Raw genomic sequence first — 26336 nt, forward strand, 5'->3', positions numbered from 1 at the left:
AAAATGTAAGGATAGCTCATTATTCTATCTACTAATGTAATTCACTACATTAATGTTGGTGTGGGAGGGCAGAGAATCAAGATTCTTTCCTTTAGATGCAAAAAGATTTGCACATTGTTGGGCAATACTTAAAAAAAACTGTAGGATTCCATTTATAATTCAACAGAGTATTTTTTCAAAAATAAACATAACTGTAATTAATGGTGCTATACTTGAGATACCTTCATTAAAATTAGGAACTAAACAGGGGTTAACACATTAATGTCACAGTCATTCAACATTATGATAGAATTTTTAGCCAAAGTGATAAGGAAAACAATATGAGGTATAAACACTGGAAAATATCAAACATTAGAAAGTGTCAATTTTGGATGATATAACTATTCACAAAGGAAACCAAACAAATCAACTGAAAAACAAGAAATAAGAGTTTAGTAAGATGGCCAAATATAAAATACACAAAAATCAATAACTTCCCCATATATCAACAACGTGATTATAATCAGAACAAGTAGCATCAGAAAAAAATCAGATTCAAAATTATCTGTAAAATACTTAGAAGGAAACAATATGCAGATTACACATAAAACAAAAACTATAGCTCACTGACAAACATAAAAGACAACCAACGTTAAATGGCAAAACACTATGCTCCTGAGTTCAAATTTTATATATGTCAAATCTCACTAAAAGCCAGTGCTTAGGGCTTTTTGTGTATTTTTGTTTCTGTTTTCGCAAGAAAAGGTGTTGTGGTAGTATAGTGATCGATCATCTAGATTCTCCTCTGCTCTTTGGGGAGACTGTTTCTATGGATTTTCACATTTTAGTTCTGAGGTCCACTTGGAAAAATAATCAAAATTAGCCAAGTAATTTTTGATAAAGGGTACCAGGGAAACTTGACCAGCTATTAAAACTTCCTGCAAAGCAACACTGGCCTCTCTGGTGGCTCAGTGTTTAAGAATCCACCTGCCAGTGCAGGAGACAACCCTGGCTTGGGATGATCCCCTGAGAAGGAAATGACAACATACTCCAATATTCTTGCTTGGGAAACCCCATGGACATAGGAGAGCCCGGTGGGCTCCAGTACAATGGGGTTGCAAAGAGTTGGACATGACTTAGTGACTAAACAAGAAGAACAAAGCAACATTAACCAAATAAGCATAATACTGGTAAAGGAACAAGCAGACTAATCAGTGGCACAGAAAAATCAGAAAGAGACCCATATAAAATGGATGTATAATCTGTGATTATATTGCATTTCTAATTAGTGGGAATTTTATTACAAAGATGATAGGATATGTACATAGATATTAGAAAAAAGGAAAAGTACATTACTTCCTTATAGTATACATAAAAATTGTAAGAAAATATAAACAAATGCTATTATGACTTTCTAGTGGTGAAGGCTTTTTAAACATGACATTAAAAACACAAACCATATAGGAACGTCTAAGAATAAGACAAAACTAGTAATAAGTCATGAAGAGAAAAACATTGATAAATTTGATCACTTCTAATTTTTTGACTTCTGAATGGTGCAAGTGGACATAAACAAGTTAAAAAACAAATTATAAAGAGGCAGAAAATATTCACACCATAAGTGACAATGAGCTAACAACCTTAATAAATAATGTGTTCCTACCCATCAGCAAGACAAAGCAAATACTTGAATAAATAGGCAAAGGAACTGAATAAGCATTAAAAGAGAAATCCAAAAGGCCACTAAACATATGAAAAGATGTTTAATATCACTGATGAAGAAATGCAGTTTAAAACAAGGTATTTTTCTCACTAGCAAAGACTATAATGTAAAATTCAGTATTAGAAGGATAGGAAGAAACTGGGACTCTCAAACTGCTGATGACCTGCTAGCAATTATGTGATGATATTTCATTTTATTTATTTTAAATTGATGCATAGTTGATTTATAATGCTATGTTAGTTTCAAGTATACAGCAAAGTGATTCAGTTATATTTATGTAACTGAACAAATACTTTCTTTCTCAGATTCTTTTCCTTTATAAGTTATTATAAAATATGAATACAGTTGCCTGTTCTATACAGTAAGTCCTTGTTGGTTATTATTTTATATATAGTAGTGTATATATTAATATGTTATTTTCAAATTCCTATACATCCACCCTTTCCCCTTTATAACCATAAGTCTGTTTTCTATGTCTGTGGGTCTATTTCTATTTTATAAATAAGTTTATTTGTATCATTTTTTAAGATTCCAATATAAGTGATTTTATATGATATTTGCCTTTCTATGTCTGGCTTGCTTCATTTAGTATGATAATCTCTAGGTCCATTCGTGTTACTGCAAATGGCACCATTTCATTCTTTTTAATGGCTGAGTAATATTCCAGTATATGTGTGTACACATACCACATCTTTTTTATCCATTCATGTGATGACATTTTAAAGTGTGCATTTTCTTTGACTTGGGAACTAACCTTTGGAAATTTATCCGAAAGAAACAAATGCATAAGCACAGATGTACACAGAATACAAAATATTTAAGTCTATCGCCTAGATAAATTTATACAATGGAAATGAGGGAATCTGCTATATGAATATACATGTATATATATATATATGCCCACTAAACTCTTTAATAAATAGCTCTTGTGGAAAGGACTTTATATTTTACCACTTCTGAATTATTGGACTTTCATAATCAGCATGTATCCCTTTATCAGGGAAAACTAACATTTTCACTTTAGAAAATACAAGTAAAACAGACTAATCAAAGTGATCTGGAAAAAAGAATTTATAGTTTTTTTTTTTTTTAATCTATGAGTAAAAGCCACACCTCCTTAAAAACAACATTCTTATCCCACCCAATAAATTTAAATGCAGGCTCCAGAATACCTATAATACTTAACAACAATAATCTCACTACCTGGTACACTGTTATCATTGAAGCTACAATATTAAAACAAATCATTCTGTCATACATTCAATAATTATTTGCCAAGGGCTTAAAAGATCTTTAAATATCTCTGGAAATACAGCAGGTTGGGATGTTTGTACCAACATTCCTTTAGAAAACAACTATAAAGACAGGACAAAATGTTTTTTTAAAAAGATATTAAAAGCATTGAAAAGCTGACAAAATAGTAGGGATCTGTCATGGCAAAATCTAACAAAAATAAGGAACACAAAACAGGTAGTAAAAGGAGCATCAAAGTCACACTTGCCCTAAGAACACCCTAAGATCTTGACTTTCCAATCCCTGGGCACCATGTTGCCAAGTGGATAATCATAGGCCAAAGCCCATCCAGCTTAGGACGCTCAATATGAAACCCTTCCCACTTTAAGCTGTACTTTCAAAGGGTTAAAACATCAGCGAAAATGTAAGCCAGAAGAAACAGTTCTCCCGCCCTCAGGGAGCTGCAACAGTTGCCTTGGCCATGCAGGGGGTGCCAGCTCTCCAGAGAAAAGTTAATACAATCCAAATCAATACTGCTTGTCTGGTTGAAAGAAACTATCTAGCAAATCAAACAAACAAAGCAAGCCACGAATTCAGGAGTTTGTAGAGACTGGTAGACTCTCTAGACACTTGAGAGAAGTAAAAAAAAATTCTCCCTGGAGAAACATATCTTCATCTTAGACCTCAAAGAAATTTCACAAATAATTTTTCAAGTACAATGAGCAGCACACAGACAACCAAAGCATAAAAGAAATAAAGACGTGAGCAACAACTAGGAAAAATAAGATATAGCAGAAACAGATTTTTTTAAAACTTCAAATACAAAAATTAACAGATTTAAAACAACTATGTCTACCAGATTACTCAAGAAATAAAAGATAGTTTGACTGTATCTGCAGGGAACATAAAATAACGAAAATTAAGAATCCAATGCAGCAAATTAGATACACCAAAACAGAGAATTTGAGAACTGAAAGGCAAGAAACTATCCAGAATGGAGCACAGAGACCAAAAGAAAACAGAAAAAAGAAATGAGGGGGCATGGTGATAAAGTGAGACAGTCTAACATATGGTTCACTGAAATTTTATAGGAGAAGGAAAAAGAGAACAGGACTGAGATAGAGACAATGGCTAATAACTATTCAGAAATGGTACAAGACAGCAACCCACAAATACCAGAAGCCCAACAAATTACATGGAAGAGAAATAAAAGGATGTCTTACAGCAAAACTGCACAACACCACAAAGTAAAGTAGCCTGGGGGTTGGGGGGAGAAGGGTAGGTGTGGGTAGGGGAAGCAGAGCAGTTTCTTTCAAAGAAACAAGTAAATGAAAACTATTTTCTCAATTGTAACAAGGGGAACCAAAAAAATGGTAACGATACACCTAACTGTGTGTGGGGGAAAAAAAAAACAATCTAGATATACACACAGCATAAATATCTTTCAAGAATAAGGGCAAAATAAAGTTATTTCAGCAAACAAAAACCTAGAGAGTTAACCCCCAGCAGATAAATACTGTATTAAGGACCATGGAAGGCAGAAGTAGTCCACTCTTTCACTTCCACTTCTTCCCTAAAGTGGAAGGTGTGATATGTAAAAAGGGAAGAAGTACAAAGAAAGAGGTAAATAAGTACATGGATAAATCTAAATGAACACTGACAGCATAATAATGTTCTATGATATATATATATATATATATATATATATATTTTTTTTTTTTTAAGGCAAAATATAAACCTATACCACCACCACCAAGGCAGTAGCACAGAAATGGAATCAAAGTTATCATGTAACTAGGCTACTGTTAACATCAAACTTTGGCACATTAAAGATACCTGTGGTAACTCCTAAGAGAAACACCACACAGGATCTAAATCCAAATGAAAACAAGAATTGAAGGAAACAGTAACACAGAACAGGCAAGAAATAGGCGGCAACAGATGCATTAAAAGCCAGAATATTTAAAACCAACATAAGGATGTTTATTAATGTAAACAGAATAAATACTGAAGTTTAAAAAAGATTTTTTTTTTTGACCATGCCACACAGCTTACAGGATCTTAATTCCCCAACCAGTGATCAAACCTAGGCCCCAGCAGTGAAAGTGCTGACTCCTAACCACTGGACCACTAGGTAATTCCCTTAGACTGAATAAAGAAAAAAATTTCAACTATGTATTTGTCAGATATACTGAAAACATAATAATGAAAGCTGACAATATAAAAACAGAAATATTTACACTATACAGTGGTTTGAATATACTAATATCAGATAAACTGCATTAAGAGCAAAAAGTATCAGGAGAAATAAAGAGAATCACTTAGTAATACATAAAGCAAAAATATAAATACAGGAAGAAACAAAGGACACCCATAATCATGACAGTCATGAATATACTTCTCTTAGTAACTGACAGAACAAACAGCCAAAAGTCAGAATACAGAAGATTTAAACATGGTGATTAAATGTCATGATTAACAAAACTGTCATAATGACAACACTATAAAGAAAAGCAAATGATAATCACAAAAATTAGAACAGTGGTTGTTTCTAGAGTATTGGGAGGGAGTTGTGATCAGGGAAGGTTTCCAGGGTGCTGGAAATATTTTACTTTCTGACCTAAGTAATGATTAATGGAGTTAACTTCATAATGACTGCCTGGAAATATTTTTTTGTGAAGGACCAGACGGAAATATTTTAGGCTTTCCAGGCAACATAACTCTGTGACATATACTTCTTTGTCTCTACAACTCAAAAAATCTAAAAATCATTCTCGGCCTACAGTTGTAGGCTGTAGTTTACCAACTCCTGAACTCATAGGCTCAGAGTTTGTGTACTTTTCTCTATTTAACAAAAAATATAGAAGAATCACTTAGGAGGGAAAAAGCTAAAATAATTCTTTATCTGTTCTTTTATTCTTCTCTTTCAACAAATAGTCTTGAGTTCCCACTGCGTACCCAACACTGTTTTGGGTGTTAGAGACTAAACACGGAACAAGATTTCTTTTCTATGTCAAGGAGTGAGGGAAACAGTTAAAGTGATTACACCTTTATGTAACTAGTAGTAAATAAAACAAAGGTCCAGTTCTCTTGGGATTAACATTCTGGTGGAGGATGATGGGCAACAAACTGTATAGTTAAAAATTAAGATATGTAAATTAAATAAAAATAATAAAATTATGCCACAAAATGACGACAGTGAATGATCTAGAACACACAACATGGATGACTTTCACCAAAGTAATGTTGAATGAAAGAAGCTAGACACCAGGGTATATTATATACTGTATGATTCCTTTTATACACTGTATAAAAACAAACAAAAAAACTCATCTATGCTACTATTAGAAGTTAGGACAGTAGCTATCCCCAATTGCAGGGAGGGGGCTAATAACTGGAAGGGAACATAAGGGACTTTCTGGAGGGGTGGTAGTTTGTTTCTTGTACTAGTACAGTTGGTGAACATTCATTAAGCTGTAGATGTACATGTATACTCTTTCATATGTATAAACATGAATCAATAAAAATTTAAATATATATATATATCAAATTTTAAATATATATGCCAAATAGTAATAACTAAGAATTAAAACAGGATTAGGGGACAGAGTTACAAGCTGAGAGGGACTGTTATTCAAAGAAGTTGGCCAGGAGAGAACTCTCTTGAGAAGGTCATTTTTGAGCAACAGTGTGATGAAGGACTTGCTCATCATACTATTCTTGGGAAAAGAAATAGCAGGTACAAAGGCGCTGAAGTAGAGTGCTTCAGAGTGTTCACAGAACTTCCAGGAGGCCAGTGCGGCTTGAGTGGCATGAGGAAAAAGGGGAGCAGATGGAGTCAGATGGATGTGGGGAGCAAAGATTATGTAGGAGCTTCTAGACCATGTAAGCCTAGAACAGTCTGGACAAGCTCCTGGCCAGTTCTGAATAGGATCTGACTTAAATTTTTCACAGAATCATTCTGGCTACTTACTATACTGAAAATAGGTGTGACACAGGCAGAAACAAGGACACTTGGAGACTGATCAGAGAATCAAGTGAACAGAAAAGAGGGTGGATTTGGGTTTTTTTTTTAAAAGAAAATAGAATTTTGATGGATGAGATATGGGGCATGAAGTTATGATCTGAAAAACTGGACACGGTACACTGTTATCTACAGGGACATGGTAGACTGCAAAAAGAGCAATTTGTTGTGCTGGTGAGCAAGAGTTCCTCTGTGGAATTTTTAAAAATTATTTATCTATCTTTTCTGGCTGCTCTGCGTCTTCATTGCTGTGTGCAGGCTTCTCATTGAGGTGGCTTCTCTTGTTGCAGAGCACAGGCTCTAGGGTGCACAAGCTCAGTAGTTGTGGCACACGACCTTAGTTGCTCTGTGGCACGTGGAGTTCCCAGACCAGGGATCAAACCCATGTTCCCTGCACTGGCAGGCAGATTCCCAACCACTGGACCACCAGGGAAGTCCTACAGATGATTTTTAAGCTACTCATTTAGTTATATAAACAGAAATGGCAAGGAGAGGTGCATATGTAATTTTCAGGGAAATCAATGCCCAAGTAAAGGGCTCGCCAGTTCATGCATCCTAAAAGGCAGATATGGATAAGAATACAAGTAACCTGGTAGAGCTGGCAGAGGCACATGGGAAAGTTGTCTTTTTTTTTTTTTTTTAATTTATTTATTTATTTATTTTTAATTTTTACTTTACAATTCTGTATTGGTTTTGGCATAGATTGACATGAATCCACCACAGGTGTACATGCATTCCCAAACATGAACCCCGGAAAGTTGTCTTTTGATTGCTTCTATTTTCCGAGTAAAATTAAAAAGTCAAGTCATCAGTTGAGAGAGTAGAGGGGAAGGAACTGCTGCTGGAAGATTGCAGGAAATGACAAAAATATGAAATATTCATCTAGGAGGGTGAATTAACTATGGAAATATAATAGGACTGGCAGCAACTCAGAGGCTCATGAGGTTGGTGGTCACGAACTTAAAGTGAGATCAGTCAGCATGGGTGTATGTGCTTTCCTCTAACCAGGCTGAACTGCTTAGATACAGGCAAGGAAAAAGTGGAAAATTAGATTTAATCAGGGCTGAGTTTTTTTCAGGCAAGTATAATGGAGAGAGTGGGGAAAGGGAATTGAAGGATATACACAAATCAGTTGATTAGAACAATGAAGCACAGAATCGAAGATAGGAGGAGAAAATGCAATGGAAAAGGGAAATTAAGGTTGGTTTCTATTTTAACAACCAAGACATATTTAGATTTGCACGATAATGAGGCCCAGCCACCATGCACAGAGGTGGCAGGACTGTCAGTGGATCACTTGAGTATCTCTCTCTTGTCTTCATTTAAGACCTGACTTAAATGGACACATGATAGATGGGTGGTCACATTACTGAAAACCAAATGAAAAAAAAACCTTTTTCAGGAAGAAAAGAGTAGTAAGACAACAAAATTCTACAAATCATATTTGTCCCAAATAGATAATTCTGCAATCCCATTTAACATTTTAAAACATGTAACTGGTTTAAAACAATAAAAATACAGATCCAAGTCCCCTCAAAAGTTAGCTAACAAACCTCAACCTAACATATCTACACATTGAACATTTACAATATTTTTAAATATGGCAATGATGACAAAGTAATAGAAAAAATTTCAAGCTGAATACATTTTCCTAAGTGCTTTACTAATTATAATCACCCTAATGAACGCATGTTTTCATGAGACAGAAGAGGGAAAGGAGGACATTTTTTAATAGTTTAACAATACAGAGACTAAATTACTTAAGAAAAAAAGCAATATTAATCAAGTCTGCTGAGGCAGAGAAAAGCAACTTTCTGAAACAGAGACCTAGGATGAAAACTTCTGGTCTCCCTTTTCCCTAAGATCTCACAGCAATACCTGAGGCATCAAGGGACATAATACACTCTTATGTACAGGGTTCTCATATGGTATCAACAAATCAGCCAAAGGCACTTGAGGGAACTGACATAAAATCCTACATGAGCTGGTTCAGGGATTCTCAACTTTGGCACTAGTACCATTCTGGACTGGATCATTCTTTGTCGTGGGCGCCTGTCCTGTGCGTGGCACGATGTACACCAGCATCCCTGGCCTCTGCCAAGCAGATGCCTATGGCATCATTCTACCCACCCTCTAGTTCTGACCAAAAATTACTTCAACATTGCCAAATGTCCCCTGAGGGGATAAACTACCCTGGCCTGAGAACCACTAACTTGGCTGTGATGTTTTTATAGAGTTTCAGATCTCACTCACAGGCAGAGAACAAACCTATCCCAAATCTGTGCAGCATTAGCTTGTCTACTACATCACTGAGCAAGCCATAAAATTAATTCAAATACCAGGAGCTGATCAAAATTTTCTGAAAGGAATTTCACTACAGGAATATGTATGTCCGGCCAGGATAAAAACCTAATGTTTGGACGGGAAACCCCTTTCTTGATAGAACAATGAGCTGTAGGCCTAGAAGTAATCAATTTATACCTCGAGAACAGGATCAGCTCTTATAAAAGGTAAACTGACTGATACAGATTTGAATCTAAGTTAAGTGATTCACAGGTAATGCTATGAACGTTTCTCCTTAAGACTTCACTCCCCTTGGGTAATTAATGGAAGAGAAACTTTGCTTGAGTGTTCCTGGGCTTCTTGGTCTCCTACAACAGGTGTCACATTTCTCCAGGTGAATGCTTACCGGTAAGGGATTGGATAAGGAATGTTGCGGTGAGGATCGTGCAACTGGTGGAACACTTCTGCCAGGGCTGGTTCCTGGCCCGCTTCCCCCAGCAAACTGGCCAACAGGGAAAAATGGATATGAATAATTCACAACAGTTCTATGCTTCAGATAAGGAGAGTAAAAGATTAATACACAAACAGGTCTTAATTATACATGGTCCCTTTAAGTCTACACATTTTATTCTAGAGAAAATGCCATGTAAGTCAAATTCTGCTATCTTTTCAATGAGATTTTAACAAGAAGCTCCAGCAGAAATGTACCAAGATATAAGGAAAACATGGCTAGAAACCTGAAGGTACACATGTTTTGAAAAGACATAAGAGAAGAATGTTTTCCCTTCTTGTCTCAAAATACATGAAGCAGGAATACAGTGTATGTTAGTGTCCCCTTCAGCAACCACTAAGGATGGGCTGGTGAGCTCACTACAGGTTCCACTGGACTACAGGCAGAGGACAAAAGAAGAGTCCGAGTCATTCCACTTCAACCTTTCTAAGACACAAAACCTAGTCTGGCCAAGAGAACAATCACCTCATTTGTGAATTTTTATATCATCACAGACAAGACACATCATGAACAAATTTAAATTTAGGAAGTCAGCAGCTGTTTCCTCTTATAGAGATGGGGCAACATCAGGTTGATGAAGGTGGGGTGGGAGGGGAGGAGAGCACAGTAAAGGCAATATATTCCTTTCTAAAGCTTTAAATGAATGAAAGGATTTAGGTTCTTTTTTTTTTTTAAGTCACTATAGATTTCTTTTTCCAAAAATTTAACTTACCTCAAAGTAATCACTAATTTTATGTCCCCTAGGAGTGCCTTTCCCTGAAAATAAAACCAAAGTAAGTATAGTTTTTCCAGTAACACAAGTAAACCATCATTTGCTAAAGTGTATTATGTATTCAACGACTGCCTATGCTGTTTCCAAGTCAAATGTCAACTTTACTTTTAACAAATGAGCCAAAATACCTGTTTCCTAAGAACAGAAGACAGTTTCCACCACAAAATAAAACACTGAAATAAGCAGTGAAAGAAGAACTTTTCATCGCTTGCTTTCCTTTAAGATTCACTATGCTTTCTTTTACAAGTACACTAACAAAGCTTATGCCACAACTGTGAATCAAAATAAAACTAAACTATAAACTATACCCCCAAGAGGATAAAAAAATTCCAAACAAATTCATCAGAACTAAATGGTTTATTCTATTTCACAAGTAAATTTATGTGACCTTGTAACTTTGGGAAAACTTTCTCCCACAAAAGTAAAAAATGATTTGCAGATTAAAAGATACAAAATGGGGGGAGGGGCCCTTTCATTTCTTGGAAGCTCTTCCATTTCATTTATTCTTTCTTTAATTATTTAAAGAAATCTGGCATTATGACCATCATACTTACAGATTTATTCCACTGGGTGCCAATTATTCAACTGAGTAACTGACATGGAAGAAGGGTACGTAAAAGGACAGCCATGTATATGCAACCATTTCTGCCTGCCTATTATTAACAAACCACTGATCTAGTGCAAGACATAGTTAAAACTGCTATGCAATCTCTTTTCTGTACAATAAATGCTTAGTCTGAAGACAAATCCATGGCGAGAAGACTATTAACTTACAACAGGGAAAACTGGAGCCCCCACAGAACTGACACTGGTTTGCCAGGAGTGTATCAAATGGCATGTCTACCATAAACAGCCGGATATCCCCTTCAGGAATGCCAATCTCCACTGTTAGGAATCCCTGTACACAAACTAATTAGTGTGAGCTGGAAGTTTTATACTAAGTACATAAGAATTTATATATTTACTGGTGTGAAATTATTACTACCTTGGCTAGTTTCATATGGTTCAGCTTTTCTTTTCCGGTTTCGCTGGTCATTCTGTTTTTTCTCAGGAGTCTGTTAAATACCATATACATCACAATTAGCATTTTGTTAAATTTTTCACGTTATGAAAATTAGAGTGTATGTTAAAAATATCAAATTTATAAGGAGAATTAACTGGCTCACAAGTCCTAAATGAGTGTCCTACTCTTAGAGCAGGGTCATAGAAAGAATATAAGATCTGAAATCAAACCATTTATACAATTTTTGGCCAACTGCTTAAAATATCAGAGCTTTAATTTACTTATCTGTAAATCAGGGTTGCTGCAAAAGCTTAAATGAGCTATTTTATAAAGCACAAATGTAGTACAAGCATCTAGCATAAGGTAGGCTCTCAAATAGCAGCTGTTACAATATTTTTTTCTTTTTGAGGCCACGCCATGCAACTTGTGGGATAGTAGTTCCCTGATCAGGGATTGAAAATCCAGACCCCAGCAGTGAAAGCGCTGAGTCCTAATCATTGGACCACCAGGGAATCCCAATATTTCTACTTTAAAAGAGCTTAAATCTAAATTTTTTTTCCAAAAAGGAAATATCTGCATGATCAGTCAACTGACTATTCTATTCAAAGTCTTATCTAAGTGCAAAGTAAGCGGTTATATATTCAGCTAGGTTATTTGCCTTTAAAAAATAAAAAACTTCCAATTTTGTTACTGAAGTCTTTCAGGCCACACTGACTCACTCTGCTGAAGTACTAAGAAGTGCTAAAATTCAAGGACACCTAGACTAATTCAGCTACAACTGCAAATTTCTACCTTTTATTCATTACTATGATTATAGTAATAAAAACCCATCAGGGCCACATGACAACTGTGCAGACACAAAGAGTACACAACTCTAAGGGGAATCATTCACATAAACCCTAACGGGACCCCAGGGTGTGCAGTGCTATGGTTTAACCCAGATCTAAAGTGTGGGAATATGAGAAGTCTTGCAATGGATGTGGCTTCTTACCTCTACTTCTTTATCACTCAAGGACCCCACGCTGCACAAGCTCTGGTTGGAAGACTCACTATTGAGTGGCCCCTGAAAAGAAAAAAACAAAAAGGAATCAAAAGAAACTAAGATGACAGGAAAAATGAGGAAGAAGCCATGTGATTGTGATACCTAGGTCAAGTCAAAGAAACCAAGAATTAACTGCAACACCTCTGAGCCAACTTGAAAAGAACTCCATCCATCATATAGTAGAGGGCACTCATGTTAAAATTCTCTATCTAATGTTATTTTCATTTCCTTTATAAACTCTGAACTCTTGTGCAAACTTTCCCCTTCTAGAGTGCTTCCACATGGAGCAAGTTCATTCTTTAAGGAAAACAAGCAAGGGAAAAACGATTCTCGTGATTCTTGTATCTTGCAGTCACTATCTGAAAGTTATGTTAAGGGTATGCCAAGGGTTCCTCATGAGGCAGTGGTCAGAGACCATAATGAAGCAAACACTTTTTCAAATCATGCTTTAAAGAGACTGCCAGCTCAAAAAACAGTTACAAAAGACTGACCTCTAAGCCTAACAGTGTGAGGATCTCTGCTAGCCTGCTGCTCAGAGAAACTGATGAAAATTATTTTTTAAAACCACCATTCAAAGCCTCTGACAATGGTCCCTAAGGGCAAAGAGCTAACAAGAAACAACCATTCAATAAAATCCATGAAAAATTTAGCCTGCAAGGTGAAAGTCTGTGGTACCTGAACTAAGATCACGCTTTTCTTCCCATATCCCACCCTCCCATCTCAGCAGGTTTCCAGACTGCTGCAGGCAAGAGCACAAGCCCCCTCCTTCCCCCAGCTATCAGTCACAGGCTTTCTTCCTGAGAGGAGCAGGACTTCAGGCTTCTCATTTCGTCCCCAGCACTCTGTCACTGAAGCTAAGTCCCAGCCAAGTACATCAAAGACAGGAGGCTTCCATCTGCCTAACACTGACTTGTGGAAGGGAGGCTCTGCCTTAGCTTCGTACACTGAGAATACTGGGACTCCAACAGACCTCTCGCTCAGCTCATAAGGTAGTGGTTCCACATCACGAGAGACAAGCTGCTTGCTGTGTGCACCCCATCTATACCTCCACTCCTGGTATTCAGTTCCTAGAGGCTGAATGTCACTCACAGAAAAGTGTTACTCACTGTCCCCACCCCCAACACCAGAACCCTGGCTTAGATATTTTGCTGGGGGTAAAACGTTGGAACATATAGTACCAAATCTCTTCCCAAAGGACCTGACTTCATTCTCAACAGAGTGTGGACAAGTTTAAATCTACAGATATTCAATGGAGACTATGGCAAAAGGCAAGTGGGAAAATAGTTGTGTAATGAAAATACAGCCTAGACTGTAGGTCAGTTAGTTAGAAAGAGAGAACCAAGGAATAAGCCCCACCAGGGAGGAGTCATCCTGCAGTCAGAACGAATAGCAAACATTCATCAAACAGGTATGACCTAAATCAAATCCCTTACAATTATACAGTGGAAGTAAGAAATAGATTCAAGGGATTAGATCTGATAGAGTGCCTGATGAACTGTGGACGGAGGTTCATGACATTGTACAGGAGACAGGGATCAAGACCATCCCCATGGAAAAGAAATGCAAAAAAGCAAAATGGCAGTCTGAGGAGGCCTTACAATTAGCTGTGAAAAGAAGAGAGGCGAAAAGCAAAGGAGAAAAGGAAAAATATAAGCATCTGAATGCAGAGTTCCAAAGAACAGCAAGGAGAGAAAGACTTCCTCAGCGATCAATGCAAAGAAATACAGGAAAACAACAGAATGGGAAAGACAAGATTTCTTTAAGAAAATTAGAGATACCAAGGGAATATTTTATGCAAAGACAGGCTCAATAAAGGACAGAAATGGTATGGGCCTAACAGAAGCAAAAACTATTAAGAAGAGGTGGCAGGAATACACAGAAGAACTATACAAAAAAGATCTTCATGACCCAGATAATCACGATGGTGTGATCACTCACCTAGAGCCAGACATCCTGGAATGTGAAGTCAAGTGGGCCTTAGAAAGCATCACTACGAACAAAGCTAGTGGAGGTGATGGAATTCCAGTTGAGCTGTTTCAAATCTTAAAAGATGATGCTGTGAAAGTGCTGCACTCAATATGCCAGCAAATTTGGAAAACTCAGCAGTGGCCACAGGACTGGAAAAGGTCAGTTTTCATTCCAATCCCAAAGAAAGGCAATGCCAAAAATGCTCAAACTACTGCACAATTGCACTCATCTCACATGCTAGTAAAGTAATGCTCAAAATTCTCCAAGCCAGGCTTCAACAGTACGTGAACCATGAACTTCCAGATGTTCAAGCTGGTTTTAGAAAAGACAGAGGAACCAGAGATCAAATTGCCAACATCTGCTGGATCGTGGAAAAAGCAAGAGAGTTCCAGACAAACATCTATTTCTGCTTTATTGACTATGCCAAAGCCTTTGACTGTGTGGATTACCACAAACTGTGGAAAATTCTTAAGGAGATGGGAATACCAGACCACCTGACCTGCCTCTTGAGAAATCTGCATGTAGGTCAGGAAGCAACAGTTAGAACTGGACATGGAACAACAGACTGCTTCCAAATAGGAAAGGAGTACATCAAGGCTATATATTGTTACCCTGCTTATTTAACTTATATGCAGAGTACATTATGAGAAACACTGGGCTGGATGAAGCACAAGCTGGAATCAAGATTGCCGGGGGAAATATCAATAACCTCACATATGCAGATGACACCACCCTTATGGCAGAAAGTGAAGAACTAAAGAGCCTCTTGATGAAAGGAGAGTGAAAAAGTTGGCTTAAAGCTCAACATTCAGAAAACTAAGATCATGGCATCTGGTCCCATCACTTCAGGGCAAATAGATGGGGAAGCAGTGGACACAGTGGCTGACTTTATTTTTCTGGGCTCCAAAATCTGCAGATGGTGACTGCAGCCATGAAATTAAAAGACGCTTACTCCTTGGGAGGAAAGTTATGACCAACCTAGACAGAATAATAAAAATCAGAAACATTACTTTGCCAACAAAAGTCTGTCTAGTCAAAGCTATGGTTTTTCCAGTGGTCATGCATGGATGTGAGAGCTGCACTATAAAGAAAGCTGAGCACCGAAGAATTGATGCTTTTGAACTGTGGTGTTGGAGAAGACTCTTGAGAGTCCCTTGGACTGCAAGGAGATCCAACCAGTCCATCCCAAAGGAAATTAGTCCTGAATATTCAATGGAAGGACTGATGTTGAAGCTGTAACTCCAATACTTTGGCCACCTGATGCAAAGAGCTGACTCATTTGAAAAGACCCTGATGCTGGGAAAGATTGAAGGCGAGAGAAGAAGGGGACAACAGAGGATGAGATGGCTGGATGGCATCACCAGCTCAAAGGACATCAGTCTGAGTGAACTCCGGGAGCTGGTGATGGACAGGGAGGCCTGGAGTGCTGCAGTCCATAGGGTCAGACACAACTGAGTGACTGAATTGTACTGAACTGAGAGGGGCGCAAGAGAAGAAGTGAACTGACAGAAGAAATAATTAGCAAATTGGAAGACAGATCAATAGAGGTTATGCAAGCTGAAAAATAAACAAACAATAAAAAAAAGAAGAAAAATGAACAGAGCTTCAAAGAAATGTGGAAAACTGTTAAGTACATCACCATGTACATAATTGGGATACCCAAAGGAGAGGAGACCAAGAAAGGAGCAGAAAAAACTTTTTGAAGAAATTGTCTGAAATTTTCTCAAATTATTAAAAAATAATAATAATAACTTACCGATACAAGAAGCTTGATGAACTCCAAGCAGGATAAACACAAAAAGCCTCATAAACAAACATACTATAGGAAAAATACTCGAAGGAAGGTAAAGAAAAAGAGAAAATCTTGAAAGCAGAAATGTAACACATCACTTACAAGGGAATCCAAGTAAGATTAACAGCTGATTTCTGAGCAAAAACAATCACAGCCAAAAGGCAGCAGGATAATATATTCAAAGTGCGAGGTCGGAGGCAGGGAGTGTTGGGTCAACCAACACTCATACACTGAGCAAAGTGTTCTTCCAAAATGAAAGCAAAGGAAGGAGTTCTTAGATAAATAAAAAAGAAACTTCCTCAACCCAACAAAAGGGCAACTACAGAAAAAAACAAACCAACCCTACAGTTCACATCAGACCCTACAGTTCACATCATAATTAACAGTTAAACACTGGAAGCTTTCTCCTAAGACCCAAAACAAGGCAAGGATGTTTGTTCTCACCCACATATTCAACATTATACTAGAAGTTCTAGGCAGGCAATTAAACCTCCCCCCCAAAAAAGTAATAATAATAATAAAAATAAGGCATTCAGATTGAAAAGGAAGAATTAAAACTATGCTATTCCCAGAAGATATACTATAAAACCAAAAAGGATCCACTAAAATACTACCTAAACTAACAAGTTCATAAAGAGTGTAGGATACAAGATCAATATACAAAAATCTGTTTTACAATTTGTATAATCCTGCAATGAATAATTTGAAATGAAGTTAAGAAAACAATTCACATTAGCATCAAAGAGAATAAACTACCTAGATATAAACAAAAGAAAAAAAAACATACTCTAAAAACTACCTAAAAAACTACTGCAAGAAATTAAAGATCTAAATAAATGAAAAAACATCCCATGTTCATGAACTGGAATACTTAACACTGTCAGGATAGCAGTTCTCTCTCAGCATCTATAGATTCAATGGAATCCCCAGTAGAAATCCAGCTGACTTCTTTGTAGAAACTGACAAGCTGATTCTAAAATTCATAGAGAATGGGGACTTTCTGGGAAGTCCAGTAGTTAAGACTCCATACTTCCACTACAAGGGACACAGATTCCACCCCTGGTCAGGGAACTAAGATTCTACATGCTGTGTTGTGTGCCTCCCGCCCCCCCCCAAAAAAAAAGGAATTATAAAGGACCAAAAGAACCCTGAAAAAGAAGGTGACTTTTTCCTGACTTCAAGACTTACTACAAACAAAACTAATCAAGACAGTGTAGCACTGACATAAAGATGGACCAATGGAAAAGAACTGAGAGCTCAGAGAGAAATCCATAATCTATGGTCAAATGATTATTGACAAAGGCGCCAACACCATTCAATAGGGGAAAGAATAGCCCTTTTAACAAAGGGTGCTGAGACAACTGGATAGCCACAGGCAAAACAATGAGGATAAACTCCTACTTCACACCATATAAAAATTAACTCAAAATGGTTCAAGAACTGAAACCAATAGCTAAAACCACACAATTCTTAGATGAAAGGGGTAAATCTTCACAACCTCAACTGAGCAAAGAATTCTTAGACATGACACTTAAAGTGCCAACAACAAAAGAAAAAAAAAAGATAAATTAGACTTTTTAAAAATTAAAAATGTTTGTGGGGCTTTCCAGGTGGCACTAGTGGTAAAGAACCTGCCTGCCAACGCAGAGAACACAGTGAGATGTGGGTTTGGTCCTTGGGTCAGGAAGATCCCCCGGAGGAGAGCACAGCAGCCGACTCAAGTATTCTTGCCTGGAGAATTTCATGGACAGAGGAGCCCGGTGGGTTACAGTCCACAGGGTCACAAAGAGTCAGCACGACTGAGGGACTGAGCACACGTGGTTGAAAAGACACTATCAACAAAGACAACCTACAAAACGGAAGATATTTGCAAATCATATATTTGAAAAGGTACTGGCATGCTATATAAAGAACTCTTATAGTTCAAAAATAAAGACAGATAATCCAATATAAAATGGGCAAAAGGTCTAAACAGACATTTCTGCAACGATGAGATACAAATGACCAATAAGCACATGAAGAGAAGCTCAACATCATTAGCCAATGGGGAAATAAAAATCAAAACCAAAATGTGGTACCCCTTCACACCTACCAGGATGGATAGATGCACAAGGACAAGAAGAAGTGCTGGCAATAATGTGGAGAAACTGGAACCCACAAACACTGCTGGTAGCAACATAAAATGGTGCAGTTGCTCTCAAAAGCAGTTGGGCAGTTACTCAATTAAACACAGTTACATATGACCCAGAATGCTACGCCTAGAAACATACTGAAGAGAAATAAAAACATGTACACCCACAGACTTGGACACAAATTTTCACAGCAGCATTACTGACAAAAGTCAAAAGGTGAAAACAATCCAGATATCCATCAACTAATAAATGGATACATGAAATATGATATATCCACACAATGGAATATTATTTGACCATAAAATGGAATTGAGAACTGATACGTGCTACAGTATAAATGAACCTTGGAAACATTTTGCTGAGTTAAAGAAGCCAGTTACAACAGACCAAATATCAAATGATTCTACTCATGTGAAAACTCAGAACAGGGAAATCTAAGACAGAAAGCAAAGCACAGTTGCTTAGGGGAAGGGTTGAGGGACATAGGGTGCTATCTAAAGGGTATGGGATTTCTTTTTGAGGTGATAAAAATATTCTAAAGCTGACTTTGTTGATGGTTGTACTTATCTCTAAATATATTAAAACCCAATGAACTCTGCAATTTAAATGGGTGAACTACATGGCATATGAATAACATCTCAATAAGGCTATTTAAAAAAATAAGTTACTAGGCTTAGAGTCAATTTACATTCATTTCAGGGTATTCTTCTCACTGTATCCTTAAAGAATTATTTTTAAATTGTAATCAACACAATATATCACAGAGCTTCACAGTGAGATGCTTGTAAAACTGCAAAGAAAAAAAATTAAGGGAAACTAGGAAGAAGAAATAAAATCAAGTATTCCCAGTGACATAAATCAATCAAGGACTTATTCCTTTAATGATATAATAGAGTTCCATGATGTTTTATAAAAGCTTTACTTAAGAATTCTATAATAATTTAAATTGAATCTTTCTATGCCTAAATGTTAAAAATATTCTGTTTATGAATTATCTTTATTGTAACTTTCAAGAAGTATTTTACGTCCCTTGGATAGTAATAAAATCATATAGTATTAACATTATTTTAACCATTCATTTTACCCACCAACTATCTCTCACTTTCAAAAGGCAATGGCAAATGGGTTGAATATAGGCAAAAGAGAACTGAAGAACCTGTTTTTTTTTTTTTTAGCAATTATGATATGAACTGTAAAGTGTACGTAACAGTGGTGTACACTGTAGTGTTTGAAATATCAAAGCAATAGGCACAAGGATCCTTGTGATTCCTGGAGTATGTGCAGCTACCCAAAAGAAAAACAGGATTAAGAATCATTAAATCCTCCCTTTCCCTGTCCTTTTCTGAAGCACAGCATCCTAAATTATTACAAAATCATTAGATTAAATTTAATTAGCAGGGATAAATGACACACATTCCCTGTTCTAAAACAGCTTACTGTCTAGTAAGAGAGCTAACAAAGGCTTTCAGGCAAACAATGTTATCTTTCAAAAATGTAGCTACCATTAAAAACCCAACAAAAAAGGCAGGAAAAAACTGAACTAAATTAGAGAAGGATAAAAAGGCATTACAAAATTCAATGTATGATCCTTGATTTGACCATGGATTGTAAAACAAAGCAAAAGCAAAACCAAATAAAGGACATTATTGGGACAAAAGCAGAAATTGAATATGGACTATATATTGGATAATTAAGTTCCAATCTATTATTATCTGCCCCTCAATTGTAAACTCTCTCATTTGTTGTATCTTTTTACTAAGGTGCTTTACGAGTTTTGTGTGAGTACATAAACAGCTTTGAGGGCGTCCTCCACATTTCAGGGGTTAAGGAGCAATCAATCCCAAGGGAATTTTAATGGTCACCTCTGCTAATGCCCTACAACATTCACCAGTTCCAAATATATTAATACATTAGTTTTCTGGCCCAGGATTTCCACACAAAGCTGGAGTTTCCATTTCTTGTGGCTTTTAACAGCCACAAGCCAAAGTTAAACAGTTCTCTTCCATCCTATGTCCTGGACTGGTGGACAGTTTTATTAGTCCTAATTCATAGACAAGTGTGCCCCTTCCCAATCCCCAGCTTTAGACAGTTCCAGTTCAAGCCTCTGGCCTCAATTATTATCCATAGGGAAAAATTAAGCCCAAAGACATAAAAGCTTATGGGTTACTAAAGTTTAACTCTCATTCACCACTGTGACATCTTCATCTTCACTTCCCAAGTTAGAATAACTAGGATTCAATTTTTCCTATTTTTCTCATGCTGCTGACATTCAGGAATTATATAATTTTCATGTATTTCATTTAGCCAATTACTGAGTTGTTATTCATCCTAATCATCTGTTTGTTCCTCTTGACTTCCTTGTCCAGATATAAATCATAGTAGTTATAAATAATAAGTTTATGTATTCCTGGTGGCTCAGAGAGTAAAGCGTCTACGTGCAATGCAGGAGACCTGAGTTTGATCCCTGGGTCGGGAAGATCTCTTGGAGAAGGGAACAGCTACCCACTCCAGTATTCTTGCCTGGAAAATCCCATGGACGGAGAAGCCTGGTAGCCATAGTCCATGGGGTTGCAAAGAGTCGGACATGACTGAGCAACTTCACTTTCACTTTTCCACAGTTTATACCTCTTGTTTCTCAGTTTACTGCTTTGAATAAAACAACATAAATAATCACCATAAAGAATACTGTTGGGCTTCCCTGGTGGCACAATGGTAAAGAATCCACCCACCAATGTAGGAGACACAGGTTTGGTCAATGATCCAGCAAGATCTCACATGCCGAAGAGCAACTGAGCCTGTGCACCACAACTATTGAGCCTATACTCCAGAGCCTGGGAGCCACAACTACTGACCCCACGTGCTGCAACTACGGAAGCCCACATGCCTTAGCGCCTGTGTCCACAAGAGAAGGCAACACAACAAGAAGCCCAGGCACCACAACTAGAAAGTAGCCCCTGCACACTGCAACTAGAGAAAAGCCCTCAGCAACGAAGACCCAGCACAGCCAAAAATAAACAATAAAATGAAATTATATTTTTAAATAATCACTGTTGTGTCCTTCTTTTTCAAAGTAACTCCTCTAGTGCTTTACCATTAAAAACTGTAATAAGACTGCAAAGAACCAAACAGTCTTATAAAAGATAAAGTTGGAGGTGTCCCAAACCCACTTATTACAAAGCTACAGTAATAAAAACAGTATGGCACTGGCATAAAGACAGACATAGACGAAAGATATACAATGCTCTTGGATTGGAGAATCAATATTGTCAAAATGAATACATGCCCCAAGGCAATCTATAAATTCAAAGAAATCCCTATCAAATTACCAACAGCATTTTTCACAGAACTAGAACAAAAGAAACCTGAAGTTTATATGGAAACACAAAAGACTCCAAATAGCCAAACCAATCCTGAGAAAGAAAAATGGAGCTTGAAGAATCAGACTCCTTGACTTCAGACTATACTACAAAGCTACAATAATCAAAGCAGTATGGTCCTGAACTTCCCTGGTAGTCCAGTGGTTAAGACTCTGCACTTGCAATGCAGGGGCTACAGGTCTGATCTCTGGTCAGGGAACTAAGACCTCCCATGCCATGTTGTGTGGCTAAAAAAACAGCACGGCACTGGCCCAAAGACAGAAAAACAGATAGACACAACAGGATAGAAAGCCCAGAAATAAACTCATGCACCTATGGTCAACTAATCTACAACAAAGGAGGAAAGAAAAACACACAATAGAGAAAGACAGTCTCTTCAATAAATGGTACTGGAAAAACTGGACAGCTACATGTGAAAAATGAAATCAGAACATCGCTAACACCATAAACAAAATAAACTCGAAATGGATCAAAGACTTAAATGTAAGGCTTGACACCATAAAACTCTTAGAGGAAAACATAGCCAGAATATTCTGACATAAGCTGCAGCAGTATTTTTCTTGATTCACCTCCTAGAATAATGAAAATAAAAACAAAAACAAACAAATGAGATCTAATTAAACTTGAAAGCTTCTGCACAGCAAAAGAAACCATAAAGAAAATGAAGACAACTCACAGAATGGAAGAAAATACTTGCAAACAAACAACTGACCAACACGCAGCCATATGTTAAAAAAAAAAAAAAAAAAAAAAGACCGCAATTAAAAAATGGGCAGAAGACCTAAACAGACATTTCTCCAAAGAAGACACGTAAGACTTCCCTCATAGTCCAGTGGTTAAAAATCTGCCTGCCAGTACAAAGAACACAGGTTTGTGTCTTCCCTGGTCCAGGAGGATTTCACGTGCCATGGGGCAACTAAGTCTGTGCACCATAAATACTGAAGCCAGCATGCCCTGGAGCCCATGCTCTATAACAAGAGAAGCCACTGCAATGAGAAGCCTGTGCACTGCAATTGGAGAGCAGCCCCTGCTTGTTTCAACTAGAGAGAACCTGAGGCCAGCAACAATGACCCAGCACAGTTAAAAAAAAAAAGACATAGAGATGGCCAAAAAAGCACATTAAAAGATACTCAATCAGAGAAATGCAAATCAAAACTATAATGAGGTATCACTTCATGACTGTTAGAAAGTCAATCATCAAAAAGTCAACAAACAGGAGAAGGCAGCGGAGGCAGACTATACAGCCATGGCCAAGATTAAGGCTCGAGACCTTCGCCACAAGAAGAAGGAGCTGCTGAAACAGCTGGAAGACCTGAAGGTGGAGCTGTCCCAGCTGTGCGTGGCCAAAGTGACAGGCGGCGCGGCTTCCAAACTCTCGAAGATCTAAGTGGTTCGTAAATCCATTGCCCGTGTACTGACCGTCATTAACCAGACTCAGAAAGAGAACCTCAGGAAATGCTATAAGGGCAAGAAGTACAAACCCCTGGATCTGCGGCCCAAGAAAACATGTGCCATGTGCCACAGGCTCAACAAGCATAAAGAAAACCTGAAGACCAAGAAGCAGCAGCGGAAGGACCGGCTGTACCCACTCCGGAAGTACGCAGTTAAGACTTGAGCATCCAGCTGTCAATAAAACAGACCACTGGTTGGCAAAAAAAAAAAAAAAAAAAAGTCAACAAACAATAAATGCTGGAGAGGGTGTGGAAAAAAGGGAACTCTCCCACACTGTTGATGGGAATGTAAACTGGTACACCACTATAGAGAACAGTATAGAGATGCCTTGAAAAACTAAAAATAAGACCTACTGTATAATCAAGAAATCCCATTCCTGGGCACATACCAGGAGAAGATCATAACTTGAAAAGATACATGCTCCCCAATGTTCACTGCAGCACTATTTACAATAACCAAGATGTGGAAGCAACCTAAATGTCCAATGACAGTTTAATGGATAAAGATGATGTGTTCTTTATATACAATGGAATACTACTCAGCCACAAAAAGATGAAATAATGCCATTTGCAGGACATGGATGACCCAGAGATTATCAAGTGAAGTCAGTGAGACCAAGAAAGATAAATATCATATGATCTCTCTCATTATACAGAATCTTAAAAAATGATATAATTTTTATTTACAAAAAATATGTTTATTTGCTATTGCAATAACACGTGTATACTTCTATGGGCTGAGTATTCTATATTAGCACATTTGATTCTCACAACAAGTGAAAAATAGACCCAAAGAAAACATGTAGGGGGAGAGAAAAGGGAGAAAGTCATTGGAACCCAGGACTAGGTGAAGAGGTCTTACACTAAAAGCTTGATCCATAAAAGGAAACATTAACAAATGGAACCTTACCAAAGTTAACAACTTTTACTCAGCAAAAGATCCCACCAATAAGATGAAGAGACAAATCACAGACACATTAGCTCCAGAAAGTGTTCATGCAAAACCCTGTGCACTTGTGTTCACTGTGGCTTTACTGGTGATAACCAAAACACTAGAAACAAACCAAATAGCCTTTATATTGTGGTATATCCACACCATGGAGTACTCAGCAATAAAGAGGGATGAGCTATTTATATATGCAACAACTTTGATGGGCTCCAAGGAAATTATGCCAAGTGAAAAAGGCTAATCTCAAAAAGTTATATACTACATGATACATATATATATATAATATATATATATATATATATATGAAACACAATTCTTGAAATGATAGTATTTATAGAGATGAAAAGCAGATGAATGGATGTCAGGAGTTAGGGTTTCGAGGGAAGGAATGGGGTGGCTACCAAGGAGCAGTGGGAGAGAGCTCTGAGATGGGGCAGTGCTGCATCTTGACTGGAATGGTGGATTAGTAAGCTACACTTGCAGTAAAATGTCACAGAAGCACCTGTACACACAGACACAAAAGATGCGTGCACAACAAGAAATCTGAATAAGCTCTGCGGAATTCCCCAACGGCAACTTCTTGGTTTAAACACTGTACTATAATTACATAAGTTGTTCACACTAGGGGAGAAAAGGGGCACATGGAACCTCCTTGTACATTTTTTTTTTGCAACTTTCTTTGAATCTGTAAGTACTTTTAAGCTTTTTAATGTATGATTACTTTTAGTATTTATTTGTATTATATAAGTACCTGCTGTGGTTAAGCAATAATGGTAAACAATACTTAGGCAGAGCTTGCTACATGGTCAGATAGTCTATATTAGTGCATTTAATCCTCCTAGAAACCTCTTATGGGCTCAACTGTGTCCTCCTTAAATTTATATACTCAAGTCCTAACCCCAAAACCTCAGAATGTATTTGGAGACATGACCTTCGAAGAGGTAATTCATCTAAAATGTGTCAGTAGGGTGGATACTAATCCAAAATGACTGATGTCCTTATACAAAGCGGAAATTTGGGCACAGAAACACCAGACATGCAAGCTCAGAAGAAAGACCATATAAAGACACAGTGACAAAGGGGGCCATCTGCAAGCCAGGGAGAGAAAGCCTCAAAGGAACCAATCCTACTGACACCTTGAGCTTGAACTTCCAAACTCTAGCGTTTGTGAGAAAATGAATTTCTCTTGTTTAAGCCACTCAGTCTATGTTACAGCAGCCCTAGGAAACCGATGACACTTATATGATACTATTAGCAGTCTTATTATTAGATGAGAAAACTGTAAGAGAAGTTTAGTCAACTTCCCAAGGTCACCCAGAGCTGCCAAGAAGCAGTGCCAGGATCCAGACCTAAGCAACCTGGCTTCAAAATACGTACTACGGTCTTCAGCTATACTCTAGAAATTCGTATACTGTGCTACTATCGTTCACCTGTACTCTAGATATGCTGGTATAGTGTCATCTGCTCATTCAGTGGTATATTTTAAAAATACTGAACTTGTCAGACATTCTTCGGATAAACTCCCTGAAACAAAATAATAGGCCATTTTCAAATATTTTTACTTGAACTTAAACATATATACCAAAGAAGGCAATGGCACCCCACTCTGGTACTCTTGCCTGGAAACTCCCATGGGCGGAGGAGCCTGGTAGGCTGCAGTCCACCGGGGTCGCTAAGAGTCGGACACGACTGAGTGACTTCACTTTCACTTTTCACTTTCATGCATTGGAGAAGGAAATGGCAACCCACTCCAGTGTTCTTGCCTGGAGAATCCCAGGGATGGGGGAGCCTGGTGGGCTGCCATCTCTGGGGTCACACAGAGTTGGACACGACTGAAGCGACTTAGCAGCAGCAGCAGCAGCAAACATATATACATATACTCATAAATGAGATTAGGTTATACTTTGACTTCCTCTATGTGTCAGGTTTTGTTATCGGAGTTTATTTATACCTATACGCTGTCAGGGACAGCGGCCCAGAGTGCCAGGCTTCGACAGCGCAGGAACAGCCAGGAGGAGCCACCCCCACCCGAGGTCAGGGGCGGCGGCCGAGAGGAGCCACCCCCACCCGAGGTCAGGGGCGGCGGCCGAGAGGAGC

General features: G+C 37.8%; 1 protein-coding gene and 1 pseudogene across 3 annotated transcripts in view; one reads left to right on the forward strand and one right to left on the reverse strand.

Annotated features, from left to right (window-relative positions):
- Positions 1–26336, reverse strand: part of TLK2 (tousled like kinase 2) — a 126249-nt gene that overhangs the window by 66361 nt on the left and 33552 nt on the right. For 2 of the 3 annotated variants that reach the window (XM_040245035.1, XM_040245036.1), the window contains exons 3-6: positions 12520–12591; positions 11511–11580; positions 10466–10509; positions 9649–9744 (exon numbers count right to left, since the gene is read on the reverse strand). In XM_040245035.1, coding sequence (XP_040100969.1) covers positions 9649–9744; positions 10466–10509; positions 11511–11580; positions 12520–12591 — 282 coding nt within the window. The remainder of the gene's footprint in view (positions 1–9648; positions 9745–10465; positions 10510–11510; positions 11581–12519; positions 12592–26336) is intronic. The other variant, XM_040245037.1, reaches the window with a different exon arrangement.
- LOC120866966 lies at positions 23050–23510 on the forward strand (annotated as a pseudogene).

This window comes from Oryx dammah, unplaced genomic scaffold (genome assembly GCF_014754425.2).
Source record: "Oryx dammah isolate SB20612 unplaced genomic scaffold, SCBI_Odam_1.1 HiC_scaffold_8, whole genome shotgun sequence".
In the NCBI taxonomy this organism is placed as follows: domain Eukaryota; kingdom Metazoa; phylum Chordata; class Mammalia; order Artiodactyla; family Bovidae; genus Oryx; species Oryx dammah.